Source organism: Rosa chinensis, chromosome 2 (assembly GCF_002994745.2).
Source record: "Rosa chinensis cultivar Old Blush chromosome 2, RchiOBHm-V2, whole genome shotgun sequence".
Classification (NCBI taxonomy): Eukaryota; Viridiplantae; Streptophyta; class Magnoliopsida; order Rosales; family Rosaceae; genus Rosa; species Rosa chinensis.
In genome coordinates, this window is record NC_037089.1 from 16940701 (window position 1) to 16961934 (window position 21234).

General features: G+C 36.9%; 2 protein-coding genes and 1 non-coding gene across 7 annotated transcripts; all 3 read left to right on the forward strand.

Moving 5' to 3' along the window:
* The first annotated feature begins 3527 nt into the window (after positions 1–3527).
* On the forward strand, positions 3528–8241 carry LOC112186956 (CLK4-associating serine/arginine rich protein). Of its 5 annotated transcripts, none has more exons than XR_005806456.1 (14): positions 3530–3834; positions 3964–4002; positions 4127–4269; positions 4486–4561; positions 4848–5142; positions 5225–5334; positions 5441–5488; positions 5572–5766; positions 5984–6085; positions 6265–6398; positions 6572–6710; positions 7086–7238; positions 7333–7495; positions 7619–8241. XR_005806456.1 is itself a non-coding variant. In XM_040514581.1 (13 exons), the coding sequence occupies exons 1-13, from the start codon at positions 3638–3640 to the stop codon at positions 7355–7357; spliced, it is 1653 nt and encodes a 550-aa protein (XP_040370515.1). In that variant the 5' UTR covers positions 3528–3637; the 3' UTR covers positions 7358–7564. The 5 variants fall into 5 exon arrangements, 3 of the variants coding, with proteins under 3 accessions (XP_040370515.1, XP_024181303.1, XP_024181302.1); XR_005806457.1 differs by having other exon boundaries at positions 7625–8241; XM_040514581.1 differs by lacking the exon at positions 7619–8241 and having other exon boundaries at positions 3528–3834; positions 7089–7238; positions 7333–7564.
* A 3309-nt stretch (positions 8242–11550) lies between these two features.
* LOC112191102 lies at positions 11551–11632 on the forward strand. Its single transcript, XR_002932823.1, has one exon. It is a non-coding gene; the product is annotated as a small nucleolar RNA U31b (small nucleolar RNA).
* Positions 11633–17683: 6051 nt separating this feature from the next.
* On the forward strand, positions 17684–19165 carry LOC112191033. Its single transcript, XM_024330561.2, has one exon. The coding sequence runs from the start codon at positions 17765–17767 to the stop codon at positions 18974–18976; it is 1212 nt and encodes a 403-aa protein (XP_024186329.1). The 5' UTR covers positions 17684–17764; the 3' UTR covers positions 18977–19165.
* Positions 19166–21234: the final 2069 nt, after the last annotated feature.

Sequence of the window (21234 nt, forward strand, 5' to 3'; positions counted from 1 at the left end):
GTGACAATTTTCTATACAATTTATTTAAGTTTCGATATTTTAGGGGGTCCTAAAAGTTGACTTTTTAACTAGGTCAAAATTTGAAAAGTTTTTCTTCATGAAAGTTGTAGAGGACGTTAAACAGAGCGCGTGCATATTTGGTTCGTAAAAATCAGATTTCGTATGCAAAAGTTATAAGCGAAATACGAAAATTACTGTTCATGGTAATTAGGAAAGTTACTGTGGTTAGGTCATAAACCTACCCAGCCACTTTTCTCTCTCTTCTTCTCCGATCTCTCTCTCTTCCTCTCTCTCCCCCGCGTCGACCCTCTCCCGTTTTTCCTTGATTTCTCCGGCATTCGGCAACCAAACGGCGCGTCACCACCCATAAAAGAACCGTCTCTTTCTCCTCGATACATTGGTACTCATGGGTCACGGCGATTTGGCCATAAAACCATCAATTTTGGCCAAAACCGTCATTGTAGCAGTTGTGTTCTCCGGCGAAATTCTCCATTTTTCGGCCACTTCCGGAAGTGAAACCGGTCCTATTAGGAGCCACTCGAGTCACTGATCATCTTCCCTCAAAGCTTCTAGCTGAAACTCTCACTGTGTAAGGAGAATTTGAAGGATTTCCAAATCGGTGAGTTTGGAAATTGATGAAACTTGGTTTAGGGTTTGGGTATTGGGCAGTGGCAGTGTCGTAAATTATGATGAAACTCGAGTATTTTAGTCATTTGCCATTAAAATTGGGAATCATGCTTGATTCATTTGACTTTTGGACCTGCGCTCATATCCTCATTTGTATAAATCTTTTTGCAAGTAGGTTTTTTGTGTTTACATCTTTGGTCATGTGGTACTATATAATTTTCTATTCATTTTAAGATGGGATTGATTCAAATTCGATCCTCAATTCCTCATACTCGTACCTATAGAGTACTCTCAAATGACCAAAAAATATAAAATAAATTAGAGTACTCTTGATTTAAACAAATATTTCAGTTAATTATGATTATGATAGTAATATTATAAGATTAACTACAATAAATGAGCACATATTTATATATACTAGACCAAAACACACACTCTGTGTGTGAGTTTAATTTTGAAAAATAAAAAATAAATAAATAATCATTAGAGAAAACGTGGGGAGTTTTGGAATATTTTTTTTGTTTTTTGTTTTTCCTTTTTTGTTGTGGAATTAGGAAGTTATAGAGAGAGATTTTAGGGGAAAATAAATTAAAATTTTATTTTGTTATTTTGCTTATTACGATTATATCCTCTGTTTATTAAAAGATATTTTAAAAAAACTCTATGGTCTAAGGATTTAGTCATCTTTTCATGTCCACTCTGGCTAACAAAGCCTCTTCTCTTAATAATAGTATATATACACACACACTCGAATAGTTAGTTACGGGCAGAAGACGCTATAATATTATACATTATGATATATTCACGAGTTGTGCTTACGTACTCCACAGCATCGATGAGGATAAGATTAATAGCCAAATATCCTACAAGTTGAGCATAAGTTAGCTTCTGACATACTAAACAGTAATCACCAACCCAATAATAAGCAAAAGCCTTCATGTATGCACATCAAATTAAGTTAATTTGTTATTAATTAGCTAAATTAAGTATACACGTCAATTTGATGGCTGCACGATGGTGACCGTGTCGGTTTTCCATGAAATTAATTATAAAAAATTTCTATCCACAAGCGAGAGTCTTTTAATCAAAGAGTTCATGAGCGTGTTTAGTGTAGTTCATTTCATTCGAGGGAAGAAATCAAGAAAACCACACCATCTAGTTAAACTTCTTTACACACTATTTGCTTCAAGATATAGTGATTAATCAGCAATATGATCGATTAATCAGCAATACGATTGTTAGGGAAAAAAAAAGAAGGAAAAAAAAAAGCCAAATTATTTGTTCAAAAGCAGGTCTCGAAGTCAAAAGCCGTCACTTTTACTTTGAAAACTTGGTAGTGAATAGCTAGGGTTTGGTCAAAGCGACTACAGCCTTTGAACCAGTTACCAGTTACACGAAGGTTTGTTTTTTTATTGTATTTAGTCTAGATATTTTTGTAGTATTAGTATTAGTTTTGCAATAAGTTACAGACCCGACCATATATATAGGAACAAGTAATGTGACACAGTTGCTTCATAGGTTTGTGTTGACCCAGAAACCCAGTTTCTGAGTTCCAGAAATTTCGGGTGGAATTATTGATGGGCGCCATATTTCTTTTCCTCTTGACCAATTAAGATGGAGGCCGGATGCCAATTTTCTTTTTTGCATGATCACAGTAGATATGATTTTGACGATATATATTATTGTAAGAAAGACTCAAGTTTGACTACGCGTTAGGGTTTTGACCGTTTCTAAAACCCTAGAATACAAACTGGCATGGGGAAATGATGGCGGGGAAATATAGTGGTGTTGGTGATCATGTCAGGTGTCCCATCCCCTTCGAATTTAACGCAAAAGCAAAACATGCACCTTCCAGTAGGACTTTGCTAGCAGAATGAAGCATATATAGATCGGCGGAAACAGCTAGCTTACACAATTTGAATATTCCTTTTACATGATGAGTGATTGAGTGATCACATCTATTTGACTATTTCTTCAGCAAAGCATTCTAGAGCTCCATCATTGAGTTTCTCCTTTGTAGGGTTTTCGCAATCCACAGCACCAGCTCCAAAGGTATACTAAGATGCTTTTGATATTTCCTTTGTGGTTCCTTTCTATACTTAAAAGGAAATTTAGATATGTACAATAACTCTCTCTAAATAATGATTTTTTTTATAAAAAAAATTACTCTAAATAATGAATTTATAACAAGAACTTTAAATATTCAACAATGATAATTTAGGTCTTAGTTTATACACGTACGTATTCAATTATTGAAATTTCTTATTGTAAAATTCTCATAAAAATGGGTGTGATACAACTTACTTTATTATATTCTGATTAGAAAGGCTCTCATACAATTTTATTTCATTTTCTTCTGATTAGAAAGGCTCTCATACAATTTTATTTCATTTTCTTTCGTGTCTCGAAGTTAGTTGTGTCATAAGTGTTTCAACTAGTCAACAAATATTGTATAACATTGGAGTTATCATGACCATGCGACTGCTCAGTACTCACCTTACTTGTGCCCCAAAAGTAAAAGTCATGGGAGCTCGATACGTTGGATACGAGAGGGATGAGGATGGACCAGTAGTACTTGGAAGACTTTTATCCAGGTGATGGTCCTTCAATTCAAACAAACCCCTGTGGATACATACAAAATATAATTCAACAAACGTACCCAAGAAGTGTATACGATTTTGGGTCATGATTTGATTTCTATGTATGGGATGGTTTGCAGCAGATCCTCATCATTGGGACAAACTTGTTAATCCCACGTACGCTGGTCACTGAAATATGGATTACAAAAACACGACCCAAAAGGGGCAAAAAAAAATTATGGAAATTGGGCTTTCTGTGTATTTGCCAAGGGCCCAATACTGTTAATAGTTGAGAATATTGATCTATCAACTTGTTTTGTGATGATGAGATAAATCAATCACAGATTCAGAGAGAGAGAGAGAAAGCAGTGAAAAAAAAAAGGGTTGGGGTTAGGGGGGTTTCTGGTTTCAGTCGAATCGGAGAAGAAACGATGTGGCACGAAGCGAGGAGGTCGGAGAGGAAAGTGCACGACATGATGGACGCCGCTCGCAAACGAGCTCAACGACGTGCCGTTTTCCTCGCCAAACGCCGCGGCGATCCCCAGCAGTCCATCCAGGTCGTCGGCTCCCGCTGCCGCCTCTACCGCGACGACGGCCTTTATCAAGCCACCGAGGATCAGCAAGGCCTGTATGTCTCTCTATCTCCCAACTCTCTTGAGCCTTAAAATTTGATTTGATCCTCAAATTAGAATTAGTCCGAAATGCAATTTGGTTTTGTGTATGTGAATTTCTGAATTCAAGTATTGTTTTTGTTCAGGATTCCTTGGAATGGAAAACAGGATGTGTTAATTGACAGGTGAAAATCGCAATGCTTTTAGTCTGCTATTGTTATTCGGAATGCATTTTTTTTTTTTTTTTTTTTTAGCTTAGCTATATTGTAAAGGTTGGACATTGAGTTTTTTTATGTGTGCAAAATACAGATTTGATGGGCGTGCGCTTCTCGATTTTATTCGAGAGTCTAAGCATTTTCGTGTTCAAGAGAAGTCGGAAGAGGAGGAAGAGTTAGAAGAGTTTGTTAATTTTGAGCGTTATCGGGATTTAATTAAGCATCGTCGTAGAGGATGTCGGTACTTTTTGATTTTGGAATCATGTCTTCAATTAACTTTATTGTGTCGGCATTTTTATTATAGATTGTTTATAATGTATGCGATATCATCTCCTATCTGCTAAGACTATAAACTGTCTAAAAGCTATCAATCTTTCTAAACTCCATGTTATCATTAGTAATTCGGGGGTTTTAGTTTAAAATTGTCACATGCTAAGCTTTGTACGAAAACAGTTACTGATGATGAGGGTTTGCTACACGTGAATCAAGAGATGGAGGCCAAGGTTACTGCTCCGTTTGCACCTGAGAGGTTAGATTTTTCTTTTACATTGTTGGGAAGCTCTACTATACACGTATGTGTGGCATACACACAGAATCTGGCGGTCTGTAAGCCATAAATAGATGAGAGAGAAAGGCTAGCTTACACACTGTCAGATTTTGTGTATGCAATACATGTATGTATAGTAGAAATTTCGTACATTGTTTGCCAGCGTGGTTTCTTCATTACTTCTTATTTTGATCGCCTGTTTACTGATTAGGTAGTTCAGATTATTTGTTGCAACTTAATTTCTTTTGTTTTTATGCAAATGTGGTAGGTCTCAGCCGCAACAAGCTTCTGCCACCAAGGGTTCTTATTCCCAAGTTGGGTTCTCTTATGGTGGGGATGGAAAAGAGGACGCCCAGTATTCAGATGCTGATGAAGACGATGACGATGACGACGATGACGAAGATGAGGATGATTTCAACTCTGATGATAGCAGTGATGAAGGAATGGATAAAATAGCAAAAGAATTTGGAATCAAGAGGTATGGTTGGCTTGTCTACATGGATAAGAAAGCCAAGGAGGAGGAGAAAAGGCAAAAGGAAGTGATCAAAGGCGATCCTGCAATTGTAAGTTCTCACCAGTGTGTGTAAATGACATTTCTGTTGTAGTATTCATTGGTGCATAATTTGCATTTCCAAATCCCTGTAGAGGAAGATGAGTCGCAAGGAAAGAAGGAAGGTTTCTCAGATAGAAAGGGAGAGAGAAAGAGAAACTGCCCGGGTAACCGGAACTCGTGTTCTCCAACATGATCCATACCGGTAGAAATCTACAACTTTTTCGAAAATTTCATTCTTGACTGGTTTCTGTCTCAAAGCAGATGAATCTAGCATTTGATGGCACTAACAGTTACATCTATATATGCAGTGAAAGCAGGCGAAGTCCAACATATGAAGCTTATCCTCGTTCAAGAAGGTACAGTGTCTATATCATACAATGTATATCCTTAACTTCCCATCAAAGGCATTTAGTAGATGAATGTTATCTTGTGTGTGCAGATCAAGATCTCGATCACCATCATACTCAAGGCGTCATCCTCGCGGACGACATTCTGATGCTCATAGAAGCAAACCAACGACTTCTAAAATTGAATACATTACAGAATTTGGGGGCTCAGGCGATAAGGAAGAATCAAAGCGTGAAGGGTTTTCTCCACCACAATCTCCTCGCTCACAGACTGATGTGTTAAACCGGTCGGAGCACTCGACCTTTAATAATTGCAAAGATTCATTGGACTGTCTTTACTCTGCTGCAGCTTTTAACCCATTTGTTACCTGAGGCAAAATATGGTTTAGAATAGTTGGGTTTAGGGTCAAGTCTAACTACCCAAAGGAAGAGGGAGGAGGCTTCATTTCTGAAGCTCATTTTCCCCCCTGAAATTGATATCCTAATGCTGCTTCTTTACTGCAGGTCTTCAACTGGTGTAATACTTGAGGCTCTGCATGTCGATCCTGCATCCGGTGCATTGCTTGACAAGGATAAGAGCACTAAAGTGGTGAAGCCATCAGCAAGGTATTTCCTAAAGCCTGGATGAGAAGAGTTTTACTCCATATGTTTCATGGTTCACTGTGCCTGTTAGAGGGGTTTACTAACAGTATATTTTTTTTTTTTGACCTCTTGTTTGTCACCTGAATTCTATGTCCTAGTAACTGTATATTTCCGATTCTTAAATTAATTCCTTTTCCTAGCAGCACATCTTCAGCATTAGCAAAGTTAAGTAAGACAAGTACTTCTGTGGGGTCACTGAAGCAGCAACCAGCAGAGAAGAAAGAAACTCCTCAAGAAAGACTTAAAAGGATTATGAGCAAGCAGCTGAACAAACAGAGTATGTTCTACAACTCATGCATTTAGAAATAAATAGCTAATATATATTATCAATCTGTTTTGGTTCATAGTATATTAAATTGATTGCGTTGAAGTTGGTGATAGTATAAGAGAGTGCTGTGGTCATATATGCTGCATCCTTATAACATAATTTTGAAATATATTGCTTTGCAGTTAAGAAAGATACTGCCGCTGAAATGGCTAAAAAGCGAGAGCAGGAGCGCCAGAGGCTGGAAAAACTCGCCGAAACAAGCCGGTTAAGTCGATCTAGGCGCCATAGTCGTAGCAGGAGCTACAGCCGTTCTCCACCAAGGTGGTTTTATTTTCTATTGTCTGAATTTGAGGTGACAATTAACAAATCATGTTGTGTCATGTTTGATCATGTGAGTTGTAGTCGGCCATACGCCTTTTGTAGATGCCTGTTCTACAACTTGTTCATAGAGATTTGCAAAAGAGGAGTCTGTAGTTGTCTTCTGGAGATTGGGGAATTTGAAGTTGAAACATCTCCTTTTGTCTCTTGCAAAGTTGTTATCATTACACAATTAAGTGGGAACTTGTTGGGGTTGTTTGTCCTGATGCTGTCTTTAGCAACAAACTAAAATCTGTGATATTGCATTTCATGTATTCCAGATATACCCTCGGTAATTGTATCCTCTTGCCTATGATTGTGACGTGTGTGTAAATGCAGAAGACACCGACGCAGTAGAAGTCCAAGTCGAAGCAGGAGTTCCCGACGACATTACTCCCGTTCTAGGTCAAGGTCCCGCTCCCAGTCTCGTTCTCACTCCAGGTCTGGCTCCCGTACCTGTACTCGTTCACACACGTACTCCCGCTCACCAAGGTGATCACACTGTTTTCCTGGCCCCCTTGATTCCCTGCCTCTTGTGATGTGGCTCTTATCATACTGAAGACTGATTCAGAGAATGATATTACAGGGTAACTAGCCGTTCAAGATACTGATGGATACCTCAGGAGGGGTGATCAGTGTGCTTGGAATGCTAATATTTGGGTCTTGTACTCGTAGGAGTTGAAATGGCCCTTATTTACCTACTTTCCTAGGTTTCTTGGTTTCAGAATAGGTGTGCGAAAAGAATATAGGTGTGCGAAACTTTATTGTATATGGAATCTATAATAAAAATGTGTTGTGTTCTTTTGTCATGTTCTGTCTAAAAAGACCACACAGTTATCATTATCAGTTTGAAATTCGTTGCCTATATTTAGTTTCAGATGGAATCAATCTTTAAAACTTTTGGGAAAGAAGAATGACTAGTGGAGTATGGAGGAGATGGCAGAGCCGGGTTTCCAAGGCAAAATCAAGTGTATTGGGTTATCTTGGCATCTAATGAGCAGCATTGATGTGAAAGGAAAGGAGGAGATAGAATTCATGGGCAAGAAAGGGACTGTCGTTGAATATATTTTGTGTAAAGAAAGGATCAAGATACCTTGCACACGGTCAATTTCTGTTGAGCAGCGATCGGCTTATCATAATGTGTTATATCTGGATTGGCAACCTTTTCAGAAAATTTTGTCCAGAAGTTGAACAATGAGCCCACAATTAATTATTCCTGCGCCGACTTCCAAACGGCTAATGGGTACAGGACCAGGAACTTCTCGGTTATGTTTACTGCTGGCTCGATGGACACTCTTTTAGTGCTAGGGCTAGCAGGGATGTTGAAATTCACTGGTTTCAACAAGCGTGTTCTGGTACAGCACAAAAGATTAGCATGGATGCCAGGTTAGTGGAAGCTCAAGTCTTGTCAACACCGATTGTTATGTCAATTTTCAGGAGCAGTGACTCCGCATGTTGTGGGATCTTTATCAATAACTAAAGCCAAGCATTTGAATTTGACTGTCTCTGGTGATTCACCAACTTTCTCAACATAGGTACTTGGCCTACTGTTGAAGCATTTCATGGAAGATAGACTTTTGCAAGGAAGAAAAGGATTAGTTCTATCATCTTATCTTGTTGGTTCCTTGAATATAAAGTAGGTTTCTGTTGTGATAAGAATCTCGAATCTGCAAGATAGTTCCACTCCGTCTGTAATCAATCCAAACTAGTTCCTGTCTGGTGTTTCTCTGAATAATTACCAAGTACCAACTTGACATCATGTGTTTAGTTCAAGAAGCCCCATCTGGACCCTCTTAGAACATGATTGTTGAACAAGCAACTTACTCCAACATCACCCTTTCTTAGGTTTTACTTGATAGAAACCAAGGTTTCTTCATAAAAACAGCCCATTTACTGATTTACATTATGTTTTGGACTTGAAAATACCAAGATTATGTCCATTTGTAAGTTGAAAGTGGTTGAGATCTTTATGCTTCTTTGAACTTTAGATTCAATTTCAATTATGACACGATAATTTAAAAAATATACATTTACAATTTTCTTAAAACCGGATAAGTTTCCAAAAGGGTAAATCAAAACTCCCCCGTCAACCACTTTATCACATATAAAGCATATCATAGGATGATCTACCACCTTACAAAAACGAAAGATACAAAGAGACATTAATTGATCATTAGTTTTCGGAAATATATCCAAAAGTATATACGTTTTCCCAACTACTTTACTAAACATGCAGGGCCTTCCAAATCAAACTTCCAAATTTCCAATTGCTGATCAGATCTAGCACTTGATGGACATCTTGATACTAATGTGATGGGAACAAAAAGAAAAGTAAAGATAGCTAGATGAAGATAAAGGCAAATTCGATCAAGTTGGCGTTTAGCCATAGATGAATCCCGCATCACGTTCGTCCTTTTTATTCATGAGCCTCTAACCTTTTGCTTCCCGTGAGCCACACGGGAGTTGTTCTGGGTTTCCTTTTCTTTCTGTTGCGATCAAAAGCTTAATTACAAGCATCGATCGTTCTAAAACCTCCCTTTATTCCATCCATATCACTCGAAAGTGATCGATGCCTCTATCACTCTTAGACTCTTATGGTTCATTTCACATCACCTTTACTTCTACCTGCCTACTTTGATTTTTATAGAGAAAGTTGTCGTATAAAAAACTGAGGAATTCTCACCACCACACGAGGGGGCCTCTAATTAATCATAATAGACTTTAAGTTCTGTAATGGAAGTAGCTCTAGGTATGCAATTTGCTTATGTGGTGATGCTTTAGAAAAGATAATAACACAATTAGCTAAGCATGTCTCATGTGTTAGGTTAGGGTTTGGCTTACGAAATAGGTACGTATGAGAAACCATTCTCTTGCGGGATAGTTTAATCGACATGTTATATATGATACATCAAAATTATCAAATTTGACTCTTGATATTAGTATGTGAATTTTTGTTTGAATATACATGTACTTTAAAATAATTAACTAAAAAGTAACAATGTAATATAACATATCATAAAACTGTATATATGTTCTGAATTGTTAGATTTGAGAACATGACATAACACTTCCAACAATAAGATTATTATCCGATCCGAACTAAAATCTTCTAGTACAAACTTTTAGAAAAGGAGTCCGATTATCAAAATCAATTGTCTCTTTTAGCTAGCCTTCTTTATCTACCAATTATTTTATGCTAAAGCCTTTTCCACTTTGTAGTTTGTACATGCAATGAAGAAATGAATCCCCTTTCATTCCCTTTTTCTTTCTTAAATCCCACCTATTGTACTAGGCTTTAACACGATCAATTCTTCCTACAAACCCAAGGCAAAAACAACTTTTGTTAAGTATGTTGTTGTTTCAAATTAACTATAGAATACGTCTGAAGGAAAGTGAAGCACATGGGATGGTGTATCTCCTCGGATCAAATAAAGTTTGATTATATATAAAATTGAATCTTCAATCCAATAGTGTAAATAATAAGACTATTTCTAGGTTAGCCTTGCCCTACGAAATGATTTTATTCTTCTAAGCATGCTTTCTCATCTTATAACCACCTTGATATTATATTATCATCCTAATCACCATGAACCATCGGAAATCTTCATAATTTTGTCATAGCCATCCTTTAGTTAAATATGATTCCTAAACCTTCCCTACTCTATCAGCATGATAGTGACATAACTAGGTTTCCATTTATGTAAATATTATAAGCGAAGTGGTAAATAGTGCTATACTACTTTCATGTGATTTCCACTTACCCTAAAACCCTGGCCTAATGAAAACAAAAACCCAACGAACATGAAGATGGAAGACATTACTCGTCTACTTGCGTGTATCATTATTCTCCATTATTGTCAAATAAGTTTTTTTTTTTTTTTTTAATTTTTTTTTTTATCATGATAAGAAATTTCATTGCTTAACTCATGAGTTTTAAATTATGAAAAAAAATGAGTGACCTCAATAAAACCTTACCCGACTAAGAAAGTAGAAAGAGTAACACAACTTAGACAACTCCAATGCAACTAGATAAACCAAGACGGCTCAACTTCTTTCTATATTAGTATGGTATAATTAGACTAGAAACATCCATATGTAACTAATCTTGGGCAAACGATTAGGGTATTACCCCCAAGCTAATATGATCGATCTGTCCCTGTTGATAGAAATGGATGCATTAATTAGTAACAGGGACAAAACATCCTTGTTATTTCAATTTATTTATTTAATTTAATTTTTTTTTAAAAAGGGCCGTTGCGGTTGCCCTCAAACCTTGATTAATGAAACTGCATAATACAGGGGGGGGGGGGACATAGAGCCTTAACCCCTAATTACAATAAGCATCAGGAGAAAAAACATCATTGTTATTTCAATTTGTTTTTTTATTTTAAAGTTCTAGAGTAATGCTAGAGACCCCAAAAACTTATACCAAATATGAATCCCAAATGACGTGGCAGCTGGCAAGTAATTTCTATTGACTTCTTAATTTTCAATGTGTAAATAAAAATTAATTTATTTGAGAAACTAATATAATATTTTAAATTAAAACCCTAATATTACCCAAACTGAGGAAGAAAAGGAATTAAACTCTACAAACAAACAATCAAATCCCAACAATCCCAATACTAATAACATGTACCAACAACTCCTACAATTGCAAGTCGCCAGCATCCATTTTTGATGCAGCTTGTCAATTTGGATTCCATTTTATATTTGGTGCAACTTCTCATCTTCGTTATTTGTGTTACAGAGTCTACTTCTTTGTGTTCATATATTCATATGAATATTAGTGTAATCAAACAAAAAAGATCATGAGATATTTTGTCGCCCCAGATTTGCGCATCAAAAAATTGATGCTTAGTAGTGATCGACTCTCCTTCTGATTCCTCTTTTTCTTTAAAGAAAAAGTTATAGTACCAAAAACCTCACTTCATCTAAATTGAAGGACTTCTAATCTTTTCTCACCTCTTTGAACACAACATACACAATTGTAAATAAGACATATCCATATAGAGTGAAGATTCTTGATTGTGAGAGATAATTTTCTCATTTGGAAGAAACTAGCTTCAAAGAATACGGATCTGAATTTGAGTCATTTTCTAAAGCAAGTGATACCAGCGAAAGTCTGGTGATGGTGGCTTAATTAGTGGGATACCATGAAGAAAGTTTGAGATTTGCAGCTACTATTAAATACCTGAACAATTTATTTTATTTTATTTTTTTATCAAAATAATGTTTTTCTTTTTACTTAAGAGAAATGTAATTTTGCAAAGAACATATACCCATGTGGAAATTATAGGGTGACAATATGACATGCGCCATGTCATTTAGGATCCTATTTTAATATAAATTTTTTGGATCTCTAGCATTTTTCAAAGTTCTATCCATCTTGTCAATCAAAAGTATACCTCGTGGTCCTTCTCAATGTACAATTGTATTTATCAACACTTCATACCAAATAAAGACACCTATATAAGTCTATGTTTCTACATTTCCAAGCATTATAGACAAACCCAGAGATTGATGGCTTGACAAATCAAAGCTTAAGGGAACATAATGTGGGATTGAGGAAGACAACGTAACCAATGTTGCCCACCAAGTCCATTTAGTAGATTTCCAATTAGAAAATTGTTGATTTCAATTTCTAATATATATTGGAGTATTGGACCCTCACCAATTAGAACCCTGCCTTCTTTTGTACATATATACAACTCAATGGTACGTATCTTCCAATTACTTATGTGCGAAGTGGGATGTTCATATCTAAGTTCACTTTAGCATGGAAGACAATTGCTAGACATTGATGACTTTATATTATGGGTGATGACCATGCTATTTGGTCCATGCCCTGAAAAAGCCTACAAATCTAATCTAAGGTTTCATGTACGTCAAGAAATCGACCATGTCTATTTCCCACTCAAAATCTTAAGCCAATACGTTCTTGTCTCTCTCTAAGATCCTTGTTTCAAAAATGTCTAACATTCTAATATATATTGTGCAATGTATAAAACCTAGATCTAGAGAGGATGTACGTCTAAAAAGAAAAAAAGGAAAAGAGGAAGAACAAATTTTATCTAAAATGATCGAAAATCATTCATTATTCAATATCTATTAGTGAATAAATTATGAAAATGATTGATCTAATTTTAATTTTATTTTTTATATTTTCTATGTAAGGAAAATCTGTGCATATAATCCTCAAAAGTTACTTGTTACAAGAGTATCTTATATTCATGAGAATATTTGTCACGATCAATGACGAATCCATTTGCAGGTCGTTAAGACAATTGCATGCCTCCGGTCAACACTCTCTGTACTCTCAAGTTGTTGAATTAGTTATTTGAGGCAAACTCAAACATCTTCCGAAGTTCTTTTACTTTCGATCTCATGAAGAAAATTTCATAATATCCGTTACTAATCTACAAATTAACTTCTTTTTTTTTTTTTTTTTTTTATCAAAGATCTACAAATTAACTTAAGACGAATCCATTTGCAGGTCGTTAAGACAATTGCATGCCTCCAGTCAACACTCTCTGTACTCTCAAGTTGTTGAATTAGTTATTTGAGGCAAACTCAAACATCTTCCGAAGTTCTTTTACTTTCGATGTCATGAAGAAAATTTCATAATATCCGTTACTAATCTACAAATTAACTTCTTCTTCTTCTTTTTTTATCAAAGATCTACAAATTAACTTAATTACTTAATTTTGATGCAGCCTTCTTTTCTTGATAACTTAGCATGCCATGTGGACCATCCTAAGCACCTTATTTCACGTCCAATAATTCGGAGTCTTACACATGGAGTGGTGTTGAAGTTTTTTTTTTTTCTTTTCTTCTATAAAAGAGGGGTGTTGAAGTTTACTTCCAAACAAAGAAATACAATTCTGCAAGTGGAAATTTGCAGAATGTTAATTGGGTTTCTCGTTTACGTAAGGTGGTTTTTACAGTTGCAAATGTAATAGGATTGTTAACCTTCAGAATTAAGTCATTAAATCTAATTGCACAATGAAACCGTTGACCCAAAAATCATATTGTTAGAAAACGAAATTCAAGGCCTCTCACATGTTATGATGTTCATGTCGACTAATTAAACTAATTAATGTCCCCAAGCAATCGTAGCCTCCCTCCTGAGAAAGTAGCCGTTCAGATTAATAGATTAAGAAAGATTGATTCTTATTGTTTTGGGGAATATCATTGTTTCCCTCACGTGCTCAACTTGAGAATATATATAGCCGTTTATGTTAATCTTGTTTATGTCATGCAAGGTGTATTAGGGTTTGAACTTTGAAGTTTAAGAAGCAAAGAAACAATGAGATAGGTGTTTGATCAATTCAAACAATCAATTTAAAAGAATGCAACCTAATGTGAAGAAAGAACAATAATCAAACTCTTGTCATGAATGTATTCATAATGTCATAAACAATAAGATGCTTGATTGATTTAATTAGTATTATAAAGAACGCGAGTTAAACTAAAAATTATTATGTCAATAGATTTTGAGTGTGTATCTTGATTGATTTCATAACTCACTTAAAGGGCGGTGTTAACTTCTAAATTAAGTTAATAATTAAATATTGTTTACTCCATATACTTATAGGGTTTCATCTTCAGTCTCTGGCCTTCGAATTTCACCTAAAAAGTCTCTGAATTCTCAATTTCCTCCCAATTGGTCTATGCAGTCAAAATTTTCTGTTAAAGTTGCTGAAATGTCTATTATGCCCTCACTTAATTTATTTTTTTTAATTTTTTTTTTTCTCTCTCTCTTTTATTTCTTTTTTTCATTTCACCTCTTGAAGGTCTGTGGATTGGAACTATCTTGATGAGGAGATGAACAGAAGGAGCCGAGAGAGCCGAAAGAAGAAGAGGTAAAAAGAAAAAGAAAAAAAGAGGAAGATATTTTATTTTTTTATAAAAGTAATTGAGGGTATAATAGACTTTTTAGGGGAAGATAACGGAGTTTTGACGGATGTTTGACGGCATGGACCAATTGGGAGGAAATTGGGAGTTCAGAGACTTTTGAGGTGAAATTCAAAGGTCAGGGATTGAAACGATGAAACCTTATAAGTATAGGGAGTAAACAGTATTTAACCCTTAAGTTAAATAGAATAAATAACAAGAATCAGACTCTTATCAAGAATCAATATAGTTGCCTCGTCTAGCTACTTCGTGTATAAACCTCCCTGAATATTTGGAGTTTGTACCAAGTATGATTTAATAAAAATTAATGAATATAGAAGAAGTCGAAACAAGATGTGAGAAGACAAATATAAACAGCTAGGAATTAAAGTCTTCGAGAAGTTTTAACATGGATTCCAGTGCCACCATGTAAATCCAATAGTTTTTTCATTGTTGGTCAGAATGCAAATCCAACGTTGTTAGAAAACCCATTCCTTCTTCGAATTTGAAATGCCGGCTCTAGCCTGCCTGCTTCTGTAATTGCACATGAACAAGAGCAGTGCAGCTTGCTAGGTAGCCCTCGTTTCTGACTTTGATTTTTGTGTCTGTTTAGATTGACTTTGTGCCCTGCAGTTTGAGAGATTCCGTATTTTGGACAAGAAGCACGTTTTTGATTCCAGTTCATTGAGACTTTTGTAACCACGAGTATTAGTGTATTACATGCTTCAAGAGGGATTCCTTTTTTGGTGTTTTCTAGGGATAGGGTATTAGACTAACTTTTCGATTACATTTTGCAATCTCAACCGTTCAGTTTTTAGGTTCTAATGTGTAGATCATCTCTACAAATTTTCAGTTAAATCGGTGATCATTAAAGTATCGAACTAGATTAAATCAATGGACGAAGCGAATCTGTTCAACATGAACCGTTCATACATATAATTGTAAATATCAGTTTTGAATGCCTTAACGATAATCAATTTGGCTGAAAATTTACAGAGGTGATCTACACATTAGGACCTAAAAACTGAACGGTTGAGATGTCAAAATATGATTGAAAAGTTGGTCTAATGCCCTATCCCTAAAAAAGACAAAAAAAAAAAAAAGATCCCTCACTAGAAGGGTCCTGCATGCTTCAGATCAAATGTACTTTTAATCTTATCCTCTTTGAGTACCGAAAATATGATTTTACCAACTATGATAGTGTCCTATTCTATGCCACATTAGTTGGTAATTTAAGTTCTCCATGCTTCGAATAATCAGGTGAAATGTGTGAGTTATAGTAGTAAATGTTATATTTGAACTCAATATAACGAACATAAATAATACAAAAGGGTACTCACATCTTGCGCTTGTTAATGTAGCGTTTGTATTATTAACTTGTGCATAATGTTTCTGTTTTCTTTCAAGCGGATGGAAAGTAACTTTCACTCCAATTTGCGAACAAATCCAACATCACATTTTCGAAGTTCCCATAAACGTGTTAGCGTAAAACGTTCTCTAATCAGACCGCATGTCTAGCAATTAGGTAAAAATTTGTTAATTAATTTTGAGATAAAAATGAACACTTCTTAAAGTTTAACGTGTCATATGATTTGAGCCCAAAACAATTCCGGTCATTGGACCAGGAGAATTTATCTATGAATGATGCTCCTAAAGAAACAATTATTGAAGATGAAGAATACTAGGAAGAGACTTGAGTTGGGTACTTGGAAGGACATGAACTAGCAGAAGCCATGCCAGAAGCAAACCTTGCCTTCACCCTGAGGAACATTTCCTTGCTGGTCTTATTATTCTGATGACCAAATGATTAGCCGAGTCTAATTTTTGCAACAAAATATTGCTTTGTTTTCCCAAATTTAATACTTAAAAAGCAATTAATGTCTAGTCCCTGATGGGTATGATCATAATTTGCTTCCCCTTTATCATTGCTGTCATACAAAATGCATCATTATTTTTTCTTTCTGGGCCATATATTTTGCTTACAGTTTGCATCATTATTCTGGATCATATATACAAGGAATGTTTACCACGTAGAATCAAACAAATCGTTGCTCAAAATGATACCTTTAGAGAAAGAATATTTTGCTCACAGTTTGTTTTTATTGTGAAGACAGTAATAGGCACTAAAGCTTGACTAATAATTAGGACAAAGAAATGGTTGGGGCATCAAAATCCCGTTAACAAAGGTGTCAATCTCCAAACACAAGATGATTAGCGTACTTTTTAGCTTTTAACCGTTGTCAAAAGGACAATGTACTGATATTCCAGGAAAAAGCAAAATAAATAAATTATTTTAACTGATAACGTTGTACGTTATATCGTATAAAGTCTTACGTTCAACGAATGTGTCTAAAAACAATTATTGTGGGTAAGACACACGATCTCAAAACTCTTAATGATCTCCATTACGTAAAAAGTGTGACAACTAAAAGACACGCTCCATCATTGTAGCCTTGTAGGTCCAAAAAAAAATCGTATACTCTAACATATATACGATTTTAATTAAAGAAACAACAAACAATATATTTTTACAGTAACCAAACTATCATACAAAGCAATAAATACATGAATTGGCAAAATTTATTGGTATTATTTTTTTTATATGAGTACTGTATGAATTTGTATTCTCTCCTACATTCTCGTTAACAACATGTGAAATATTTCACATTAATTATGATATCCTCTTTATATTAATAGACCATATTCATACAAAAGTAGATAATCTCATATTTACTACTCTATTATCCATATATAGAGAACCAGATTTTTTTCTCATTCTCCTCTTAATAAAGGAAAAAAAAAAATTAAAAAATCTTCCAAAAGAAAAAAGTACAAAAAAGAAAAATCCCGTATATTAAAATTATAGTTAGTCATAATCACAAAACCCAAGGGTAATTAACTAGTAAACCACTAGGCAAAGGAAGCTAGCTAGCTACGAAACTAAAAAAATAAAAATAAAAATAAAAAACAAGACCAAAATCTGAGTGGGCCCCACTCAAGAGCGGCTATAAATATCACCACTCCTGCTTTGCTCAGCCTATTTCCTCTTCTCCCTTTCTCTCACCAAAAGCCACCACTCACACTTTTCCTGTTCTCCACTGAACACTCCGGTCACTCCCACAATGGTCGACGTCGATCGGAGAATGACCGGCCTCAACCCGGCCCACGTCGCCGGCCTCCGCCGCCTCTCCGCCCGAGCCGCCGCAGCCCCAACAACTCCCTCCAACACCAAACCCTCCCTCCCTGTGCGCAACGGCCTCCTCTCATATTCCTCCCTGGCCGAGAATCTCATCACCCACCTTAAAACCTCCGGCATCCAAGTCCAGCCGGGTCTGTCCGAACCCGAATTCGCCCGCGCCGAGGCCGAGTTCGGCTTCGCATTCCCGCCCGACCTCAAAGCCGTTCTCTCCGCTGGCCTTCCGGTGGGCCCAGGTTTCCCAGATTGGCGCGCACCCGGTGCTCGCCTCCACCTCAAGGCCTCGCTGGACCTCCCCATCGCCGCGATTTCGTTCCAAATTGCCCGGAATACCCTCTGGTCCAAGTCGTGGGGTCCGAGACCGTCCGACCCGGAAAAGGCCCTCCGGGTCGCGAGGACCGCCTTGAAAAGAGCGCCGCTTTTGATACCCATTTTCAACCATTGCTACATTCCTTGCAACCCTTGCCTCGCCGGAAACCCCATCTTCTTCGTCGACGAGAATCGGATCTTCTGCTGCGGGTTGGATCTATCCGACTTCTTCGAGCGCGAGTCGGTTTTCCGGAAATCCGACTCCGACCCGTACATCCTCAAGAAGCAACGATCCGTCAGCGAAAAATCGGCCGGGTCGTCCGCGAATTTTTCTCGCCGGAGCCTCGACACGGGTCTCGGGTCCGGAGCCGCCAGAACCCCGAGATGGGTCGAGTTCTGGAGCGACGCCGCCGTGGACCGTCGCCGGAGAAACTCCTCATCATCCTCATGTTCCTCGCCGGACAGGCTATTCGATTTGCCGAGGTCCGAATCCCCGAAATGGGTCGACGACTACATTGATCAGATAGGATCCGCTTTGAAACTGGGCGGGTGGTCCGACTCGGATATATCGGATATCGTATCGGTTTCCGCGTCCGGGTTTTTCGAAGGCGAGATGGTCATGTTGGACAACCAAGCCGTGCTGGACGCTCTGCTGCTCAAAGCGGACCGGTTCTCGGACTCGCTCCGAATGGCCGGGTGGAGCTCCGAGGAAGTATCCGACGCGCTGGGTTTCAATTTTCGCGCGGAGAAGGAGAAGAAACCGGCGAAGAAGCTGTCCCCGGAGCTCGTGGAAAGAATCGGGAAACTGGCGGAGTCGGTTTCCCGGTAAATTAATTTTTCTAATTTATTTTTTTGAAAATATCCATCCGGATCTCGGGTTTCGGGTTTTCGGGTTGAGAAAAGAAATTATAAATACGTGGGTAGACGCGTCTGTGTACTGTGAAAAACAAAGCGTATAAGAAGTAAAAACAAGTTCCAAATTTTACAAGAAATATATAAATAAAATTTAAATTTTTTTTTTTAAATTCTTATTTTGGGCTTTGTAATTATGTTGTTGGCTTTAATTATGTGGATCCAGCGTGGTTTTAGTTGTGCAAAAGACATTGATTAATTAAGATGATTAGTATTGTATTTGGGCTCTGGTTTCTAAATGGAATTGCACGTGTGGTTTCTTTGTGCGCTCTCCTGCAACAAGACGACGACGACGTTCTCGGGAAGGTGAGATCCAATCACGACTCGGCCCGCGTGGGACAGGATGATGTGATTCAACGAACCAGACGGCATTGAAACGGCGCCGTCCGAGGTGCTGAACAGAAAATGGCTTTTCCTGAAAGCGAGTTTCCTTGGTGTGGTGTGGGTTGGTGTTGATAACACTTGGGTGTGTGGGAGTTTGGGGAGTGTGAAACAATTAAATTTTTGGTGCTTTTGAGAGAAGCACTTAATTTTGGCTATGACAGAGGGAAAACCCTTCTCGCGGTTAAGCTTTTGAGAGACATAACAACGAGGCGTGTGCTTGTGCAGTTGTGCTAAAGCTTTGGGTCAGAACATCTGGTTTTTCTGGATATGGAGTGTTTTTCTTTTCATATTTTTGTCACCTTTTTCTAGCTGGTCCATACAGAGTTGTTGTTTTTGATTTCAAAGAAATTAAATGGAAACCGATCAAGATTTATGGATAATTACTTTCTTTTTTTTTTGTTGAAACCGAACATTTTATTAACAAAGGTTAACCCTCGGAAGAAATATATTTATAAGTATGGTAGATGACAATTGTGGTTCATCAACATATTTATGAATAATTACTTGGGAGGAGATATTTTAAAAGGTACATTACATGTTACATGACCGCCACATGGATATTTTTAAGTACGGATGCTGCTGGATTCCTTGAAAATTTTACGTACTAAAAAAATATATTTTGTGATAATTTTGATATGACGAGGTTTTTACTCAATTCATAAATATATCATAAGATGCCAAATATGGGTAAATGCGTAATAGATTTCGAGTGTTCCAATCAAGCTTAAATATCGACACATTTATGATTTTTAATAAGTATTGATATTAGCTAAAGCATATGTCTGATACTTAATTTTACTGTATTTTAAGTTCATTTATATAGCCGTTAATAACTCTAAAAATTTAGATATTTTATTGATTATTGATTCAAGTGAAGATAATGACCATGTCCTAGATCTGAATAATTTGTTGGGAAAGAAGTGGAGCTTTCACACACTTTGTTCTCAATAATTTGGAGTGGATTCCGTTGGAGGTAGGGGTGACAACCGTGGGTAAATTGGATTCTTGTTTTTGTTTTGATATTGGTTTGTTTTATTTGTTGGTTTCCTTTTTCCTCACATAATCAAAATGATTTAGTTTGTCACCATGTTAATATTGTGTACATTTGGGGAACACAAGTGGTGGAGCGTTGTGAGGGGTACAGACTCGAAGGACTGTTTGGACCATCAAAAATATTCAAATTCGAATAATTAGGGAAGGCAGATGGTTCCACTAATTTGGATTTTACTACGGAAAAAAAGTTAGGCTTGCAGTCCAATAATTTCTCTTAAATAACTGCTTGGGACCAAAAGCAATTGAATGCGAAGCTGAAAGCTTTCTCGGTTTCTTATACGCTTCCCTCTAATTGACCTTGAGTGCCTCAAAAGTCTAGCGTTTAAGTTCAAGAGATTGAGTAGTCAATACTCTCTGATGCACTGTACCACAGTATGAATATGCAACGAAACTGTAGTGAAGAAGCATTCCCGATCATGTTCGAGTTCATTGACCCACCACATGGTAATGTGCAAGGAAAAATGTCCTCAATTATCATCTTGCACTTTTCAAAGTACTGCAAAATTCGGTAATTGTGGAAATAAGATTGGGTGGAGTTGAAACGGATGATATTACATGGAAACCCAATCTTTAAATTTCGGTTGTTGGGTCTATACTAACATCAATTAACCGGCATTGTAGATTTTGAGGTCTATTTGGTCTCTAGTCAGGCATTTCGTAAAATTGGCTTACACTGAGCAAACAGAGGATGAAGAAAATCACCAGACATGCAATATGGTCGTTCTTGTGTCATGTACA